Raw genomic sequence first — 8565 nt, forward strand, 5'->3', positions numbered from 1 at the left:
CAAAAATTTTCTTAAGACAGGAAGTATTTACCTATAAAAACCTCATATGCCCTGTGTATTCTGTAATTGGTTTAAGGGCTGTATAACTTACGGACAGCAGAGGCTTTGCATAAAAGAAAGCAGCTTAGTAAGTAAAATAAAAAATTAATAAAAATTCGAGAGGATTTTTTTCACTGAGTTGCAACTTACTCTGACAAGTAATATGCCATTAAATATATATGTATATAGCAAATATATTTGACTTTAATAAAACCTTAACCCCCCCAACAGTTACTAATTTAAGGAGTTATTGTACACACTGATATCCTGTGACAAAATAGTTGGGTACAGGCTGTCCTATTTCTAGCTTCTTTTGACTTTAATGCTGGTAAACTACATCCAGTCCCAAATCTGTGAGGCTACATCAAGACACAGCCAGTATGTGACCATAGAAGAGAGGACCCATAGGATGCAAGATTCACTAAGAGGCACCATTCTGTCTCAACTCAGTAGAACAGCTTGCAAACTACACTACACTCTCCAACATGCAGGATTTAGAGCACAGGCTGAGGGAGTGTACCACTAACTGTGTGAATTCAGAGACAATGTTACCGGTAATAAAACTGCTAGATGTAGCAATGCTTTGAATGTGTATAGTTTTACAGTAATGATATATCATGATTTATGATATTTAATATTTTACTGAAGTTTTATCCCGTTACTGAAGTTTGTCTTGTTTTCTGACAGAGTGGAGTATGGATAAGTCTATTAATTAGACACACAGAAATGGTTATACAGAATACATTAATTTGAAAGTATACCAAGGAGAACAGTGGTAAAGTTTAGTGGACCTTTGTTTTCCATGTTTTTAATCACCCAGCCTATGTTCCTGTTCTTCTGATCAGTTTCTTGACTCTAAATAGACATGTTCTTGCATTAGCATGTGGGATTAAATTAATTGCATTTAAAAATGGAACCCACTTTGCATATAGCAAAACTTGTTGAATGCTGTTACATATTTCTCCAGACTTTTATGAAACCAAGGAAAAAATAGATTTTCTATTCTTTCCAAAATTTATTACTTTAATTAAATAAAATAAAATTCTAATCTATGACACTATTTTCACATAAATCCTAGGAACGTTTTTGTTTGGATTAAAAATTGTTGGTCTGTATCCTCAGCCAGCAGAGCAATGCCAATACACAGCAGCTGGGAATTTCCTACCCTGCTATCTGTGTGTGGCAGTGGATTCATTAGGCATAGGACATCTCCTGTATGCGTTCTAAATTACCCAGCAGACTCCCTGACTTTTAACATATGGTTATCTTACATAAATCAGAGCTCTGCTTTTTCAAAATAAGTATATTTTTTGTACTTTGTGGGAATACTTGCTAAGCAATACAAAGCACTGTTTGTCTCTTGATATTATATAAGGTATGGGAACATGGTGCCACGGACTAATCTAATGTACTTTATATCCAAGTAGTGTAAAATATTTCATAATTCTTTTTTCTGTGTGGAGATAAGGTAGGACATGTGCAGGTGCAGTAATTTACCAAGAACCTTGTCATTGCCCATATCCTGCCAGAATTACTTAGGAATCTGTGCAGCTTGTTTCTTATTTTCATATTTTAACTAGTACAGGGTATGCTTCCAAATAAAGCAAGACTGTGATCTCGGGACACTGCTTTGAAGCTGTTTTGTCCCTGTTTCATTAGAACATATTTTACCATTATGCCATCCTAAATGCAAAATCAGTGGACTCTTGAAAGTAAAAATATATCATTTTGTTTAAATATGCACTAAAATGAAAACCGAGCTTTTGTCCTTGATTTCTGCTGATCTCCAGATTATTGTCAAGAATGTATAACCTTGAATTATAACCTTGATTTTCACACAGGTCAATGACATCCATGCTAGTGACTCACATAGATCATAAAAGTATATTTCCAGGGGGTGTGGGCTGAACAGCTTGGGCTGGTTTATAAAAAAGAGGGCCTCAAGCCATCTGCACTTGCCCATTCTTCTTTGTTCCAGCTGCTATTCTGCTCCACCAGCCACATCACCAGGGCAACATGGCATTTACAGGCAGATACGAATTCGAAGGCGATGAGAACTATGATGACTTTGTGAAGAAGATTGGTAAGTATGTCTTGGGGTGTAAGTCTTACAGGTTATAAATTAGTTAAAAAATTCGTTTTAAAAAAAAGGTTTTTTTACTGAAATGTGCTGAGATCAACAGGGGCTAAGACTGGTAGGAGTGCTCTGCACTTCAGCAAGGAGATTCAGTTTTCATTCTTTTAAGAAGCACTGTCAGCCACAGGAAATAGTCCTGTTCTACAGAAGTAGTATTCTTTTCTGGCAGCAGAATGAAAGGTCAAGATGTTTGCAGTATGATGATTGTGAAGGTCACTTTTTCCGTCCTTAGTATTCATTGGTGGGAGTATAAATTTAGTATGAAAATGCTTGTCAAAATCTTACACAGGACCAGGTTTCTGTGAATGCTTTCAGAAGACTGTGCAAACCTGTTTCAGAGATTACCCAGTAAAAGCTCTTAGAGAGCTTTTCTTGCTATGATCATAAGTTCAGTGCTTGTGTTCATTTACTTAAAAAGCAACAGCAAATAGTAAATAGGTATATACAGCTATATAGCAAAGGCACAAGTTCATACACCTTAAATTCCATGCATCTGCATGTGTAGATTAAGTAGAAGGAAATATTTATATGTATTTTGTATCTATACATTTATTCAGTGTGTTGTTTCTCAGGCAAAAGAATGCAAGACCAAAACAGTATTTTAGCAAATGCACTGATGCACCTGTATCTTCCTGTATACCAGTAATTTAAACTCAGAGCTTTGATACTGCTGTAAAAAAAAAAAGAAAAAAACAATAAATCGGATGCTCAGACATCAATGTCCGAGAACAAACATACCATTAGCATGCTTCAATTCAAATACAGCTGGTAGGCTATGAGATTCAATAAACTGTATGTTTCTATTAAGGTCTCCCCAGTGACAAGATTGAAATGGGAAGGAATTGCAAAATAGTCACTGAGGTAGTGCAGAATGGAAATGACTTCACCTGGACACAGCATTTCCCAGGAGGCCACACCACGACCAACACATTCACAATTGGCAAGGAAGCAGACATGGAGACAATGGGTGGTAAAAAGTTCAAGGTAAATTAATTTAGCTCTTAAGTTCTACACTGTCTCAGTTGTTTTTTTAATTTAGGGTGAAAATCAAATCTGTCTTAGGGACATCTTCCTTAATTTTTTTCATCTGTCATAGCTTAGAAACATATAATTTTTTACTAATTTCTTGATGCCCCTAGCAAAATATCTAAACCTGATTTTAAAGAGAGCTAGAGCTTCAAAACTGTATGTACTAATAAAGAACAAGGGTAGAGTGTCAAGCATCTACTGGTGTCACAGCTCAAGCAAACATAATGCTCATTAAAACTCTAAAGAGCTGGTTGGCAGCTGTGTCATTGTCCAGCACCATACAGCAACTGCAGCACACTCTGAGGGGAGTGCTGTGGTCCCTAGTTCTGCCCATGCCTGTCAGCAGTGCTCACCTTTTGAAGTCACCTGGGCCTGAGTCTTAAACAAAAGACTGTGTAAAGTGAAGGGGAAAAAAATAAGATCTCTGTACCCTCCTTCCTGTTGGAAGTACAGAGCAACTTCCAACTTAAGCAAACTCTAGTGAGATGGAAGATTACACAATATTGATCTGCTCCTCTCATGGACAAAATATGGATACAAAACCTGCTGTAAAATGGTTGCTTTACTTACCTTATTCATTTCTCATCTATTGAAAGGGATAAGACAGTTTGGGACAGCTAAAGTCTGCATTTGTGAGGTGTCCAGAACCCTGCAATAGATTACTGGATAAATGCTTTATACATATTGAAAAGACAGGAAAACCAGCAATTGCATCAGGGAGCTGTGACAAACTGAGAATAGCAATAGCATTGCATGATTTCCAAAATGCTTTTTTAGTCACACCTTTCTGATTATGAGAGGAAAAAACCCTTGTCTTTGGCTTTGAGAAATCATTGTGAAACCTAACAGATAGAGTAAGACGCAATTTAACTTGGTCAGTTTATTGCAAACTTAACCATTTTGAGATATTACAAATTCCATTCTCTTCTCTTTGGCCCTGGGCACTTCAGCAGTCCAAAGCCTATTCAGGAGCCAAAGATGGAGGCAGGGTAAATGACCCTCAGCAGAGAAACCACTGCCTTTTAGTATAGTGTCACTAAACAATATATAAACTAGTAAGATGGTTTCCTGGTATCTGGTAAAAACTGTCCACTCATCTCTTCATTTTGCAAATTACTTTTTTCTCCTCTAAATGACTGGCTCATCTGTCTTTATTACTAAAAGCATAGGCAAGACTGACTAGTTTACACACAAGACTGATTTTGTGATGGAACTACATAACTAGCTCTGGCAGTCAGCTGAGCTGCTGTAGTATTTGTGATCTTCATAGTAGCATCCTGACATACTTCTTCCATACAGAAGCAGCTTTTACAGCCGTTGGCACATATTATAGTATGAAGGTGCAGACTGTGCAGTCATGTTCACCTATACTTAAAATGAGCAAGATGAATTCTAGTGTAGTTAGAGGTATGGAACCCAGATCTAGGGTAAAGATTCATGTCACTTGTCCACAGTGACTTTTGTGCTGCTTGCAGGCAGGTTATTTAGTACTGAGAATGCTACTTCAAAATTAACTGATATAATCTTGCCTTTTACTTCACTGTCAAAACAAGAGAACCACGTAAAACCTTAAGGACTAAATGAGAACCATAGTCTGTAGTCAGGTCATTTTTAGAGCTATGAATGTTATGTAGATATGGAACTTGCATATATTGTTAGATGAATATTTTTCTATTTAAATTGTGAACATTTAAGAACTAAAGCTCAAGGATTTTAGTCTTGTTCATGAAGCTGCGTGTGTAATACACAACTACTACTTTTTTTTAAAAGTAAAAACTTTAAGCATCAGGTGTACAGATGTTTACAGTGTGTCTGATAATATAAATGCCAATAGTCCCAGGGAACATTAAACCTTTCTCTATTACAGGCAACTGTCAAAATGGAAGATGGGAAAATAGTAGCTGATTTTCCCAACTATCATCATACTGCAGAGATTTGTGGAGGAAAGTTAGTGGAGGTGAGTTCTCAAATATCCAGGTTAGTTTATAAAAACCAACTAACCAACCAACAAAAAAGCCACAAGAGCAAAATTCTGAGTTTAGAAAAAAATCTTTATCCAAAAGTAAAGCAAAATTATTCAATAACTTTCTCCTTCACTCTAAATAATCTTCTACAATTTTGTGCAGGTTTAATCCAAAAATTGAATGAACAAACTTTTCATCATGTATTTTTGATAAAGTTGAAATGTAGAACTTGCATCTTAGGCACAGACACACAGTTTTATAGCTGTAAGACTGGAATGTTGAACTGCTATGTCTTCAACTGTATTGACTGTGCCTATGCCTCAAGAATGGAAAATAATATATATAAAACTTTTCACCTACTACTTAACTTTATAGAAACATGTATTAACTTTGTTTCATTCTTAGAAAACTATTGAGCTGCAACTCCTTACAGAACTCTATTTCCTTAGTCATACCAAAGGAAAACAAAACAAAACAAAACACAAGAGGTTGGATTTCAAGTAGTATCCTAGTTTATCAACAAAATGGCAACATACCTTTGGAAGATTACTGAAACTACAGTACTTGTAGTAAAACTTGTAAAACAGATAGGATGGACAAACATCATGATTTCTGATTCTCAAAAGTTGTCCTGAATTGACTTATGTCTGTGTCAGTTATGTATGTCTGAGTGCGTCTTCAACAGAGACTAACCAGAAGTAAGTTACTCTGTGAATCAAGAAAGGACACTTACCCTCCCTAAAAGTAATAGTGTCAATCATTTATTGCTTTTGGAGAACAATTATCTCACTTGTCTAAAACTCTGATAACTTGGAGTTGGTGAAGCCACAGCTAACACAGGATACATTTAAGTTATCCCTAAACCCCTGTTTAGAAGTCGTGCTTTTTGTGTAAGAATATTTTTGCACTGTGTATTTCAGACTTGACAAGGACATTCAGCTTATTTTCTAGATATGTCTTCTACCAAAGGGTAAATGTTGCTTCAGTAAAGGACACATTCTGTAAGCCAGTCAGGAGGTCTTTTCATTTGTGACACTGAAGCTCTAATTATACTGTTCAACCAAAGTTTTGGTTTTTTCTTTATTCCAGATTTCTACTACTTCTGGTGTAGTCTACAAAAGGACCAGCAAAAGGATCGCTTAAGGCAGTAAAGACAGTCTCTTCCAGTGCACTGAAAAACAAACAACAATACAAATAAATAAAATAATGCTGATTGTCTCTGATTGTCTCTTTCTTTGTATTACAAACACGAATAATTGTTTTTCAGAGTAATGTTTTCCTCAACATTAATGCTTAACCCCATTCCTAAAGATCTGACAAATACTCAGAAAATCAGAAGATGCAACAAAGCATTTAATGATGCTGTCCAGTCTAAGTATTTCAGGATATGCTACATACTTGGCATATTCAATTATTGTCTGCTATTTACTTAATAAAAGCTCTATTCAGCTTCTGTCTAGAGAATAGGACAATACTCTGCCCAAAGCATAACATCAAAATGCAGGATGAAGTCTTTTGCCCTGTTGCTGGTTGGAGGGCAGAAATTTAGGAGCTTGAAAACAAGAGAAAGTCAGTGTATCACTCGTTAAAAGATATGCTTTCATACTGCTATCACGGTTTTCTCATTCCCATCAGTATCTCCTCTTGACCCAAATTTCTAAGACAACATGTAAGGTTTTACAGACAGACTCCTGCAGGAAAACATGGCATCTTATTTTCTCAATGCAATCCTGTTATTTACATAGAGTACATGTGAAAACCTGTTTTCTTGAACACAATAGGAATGAAATATAACACAGTTTTTGGCTTCACTGTTCCAAATCATTTCTGGCCAATACCTGGTCCACAAAGCATTTTACTTTTCAGACTCCTTTTTCCAGCTATCTTGCTTTCTGGATCCACCTAGCTCCTTGCCCTCACAAGGTACTTAGTAACTAAATAGGGCATGTGTCTTGTGGCTGCAAAAATTCATTTTCTGATTGGACTATGTACGTGACCAATAATCCCAATCATTTCAGGTATCTTGCGTTAAAAAAAGGCTTTTAATTAATTTTTATGTTTTTCCTCAGTAGAGATTACTAAGCTTTCCAGCTGCAGCAAGGCTTCATCCAGACTCCATCATTCAACCAAAACAGACTGCACGTTTTTTTTTTACGACCAGGTGTTGCTCAATATAGTACTTACTCTGTTTCCAAGGCAAAGCATAATGCTGAGCTCTAATTAAACACGAGTCAAATCTGCAACCTGCTCAATCTTGAGACATTCTTTTGGTACTTGCAACAAACAGATCTACTGATAGAATTTTGTTGAATTCAGCCTCTTCAGTTATATGAGGTCATACTGAGGAGTAATAAGGGATCTCTTCAGGCTTACTCATATGAGTTCAAGTCAGCTAGTACCTTCCTCTGCAAATAATGTTACATCTTAGAACACCTGAATTTAGACTATACCCATCATATTCAACACTTAACCAACTACACAGAATGACCTGTAGAGTCAGGCACAGGTAGACACTGGGCAAGTGTTGTATGAACCTAAAGCTCATACTAGAATTAAGGGATGGTGGTGTTTTGTCTGAACCATTCACACCCACAAGAACCTGCTCTGAAAGAGATGATGCTGATACCTGACAGTTCCCTGCATTGGAAACAAAATGGAACCAGCCACCACTAATTCCAGTTCTAGAAGCAACTACATTTAGTCTTGTGCAACATTCATTCGTTCTTCGTGAGGAGGTATGTTTTCACAAAAAAAAAAGTCACATGAAAAAGTATTTCCTAGAAATCAAATGTGTGGAATTGCCACAAACACTTAAAGCATTTTGGAGAGAACCGTCAATCGAAGCAGTATTAGGCCAACTCAAATTTTCATAAATCTTTTCCCTGTCAGGGTCTGCTGTGAGACTCAATCTGCCCCAACTCCACCCATGATACAACAGCACAATCAGAACCTAGAAGTCAATGGACAATTCCTTCTTAGAAAATACAGTTACCAGAAGAAAGATTGAACATACAACTGCATTCTCCTGTTCAGCCTTTCAATCTCCTCAGGTAAGATGGCACCCCTAAGACACACTGGCCACGTGAGCTGGAACAATCTGTTCTTATATTGGTTTATGTCCCTACCTTGTCTCTGCACATTTTCTGCCTTTCTTGTGCAGTGACCAAATTCCTTATCTGCCTAATCCTTCACAATTTATTATTTGGCAAGGCCTTTCCATCACATTTGTCCTACCACTCTTCTGTAAAATATTGAGTGCTCAGATCAAGTATTTTTAAGGTATAAATGTACATTCTTGACTAGCTCTTAGAAGCTAAGGAGGAACACTAGGGGGAAAAAAAAAAATAAGGAGGGTACAAAGAGGGTACTCCAGTTGTGTGCTTGTTTATTGGAAAC

At 36.7% G+C, this 8565-nt stretch overlaps 1 protein-coding gene across 16 annotated transcripts in view; it reads left to right on the forward strand.

Annotated features, from left to right (window-relative positions):
- The window catches only part of FABP6 (fatty acid binding protein 6), a 46329-nt gene extending 39946 nt beyond the window's left edge, over positions 1–6383 (forward strand). For all 16 annotated transcript variants that reach the window (XM_075056763.1, XM_075056767.1, XM_075056768.1 and 13 more), the window contains 4 exons: positions 2018–2122; positions 2985–3160; positions 5073–5162; positions 6259–6383. In XM_075056763.1, the coding sequence (XP_074912864.1) occupies positions 2018–2122; positions 2985–3160; positions 5073–5162; positions 6259–6312 (425 nt within the window). In that variant the 3' untranslated portion in view covers positions 6313–6383. The remainder of the gene's footprint in view (positions 1–2017; positions 2123–2984; positions 3161–5072; positions 5163–6258) is intronic.
- Positions 6384–8565: the final 2182 nt, after the last annotated feature.

The sequence above is a fragment of the Buteo buteo genome, chromosome 24, assembly GCF_964188355.1.
Source record: "Buteo buteo chromosome 24, bButBut1.hap1.1, whole genome shotgun sequence".
NCBI classification, from domain to species: Eukaryota; Metazoa; Chordata; class Aves; order Accipitriformes; family Accipitridae; genus Buteo; species Buteo buteo.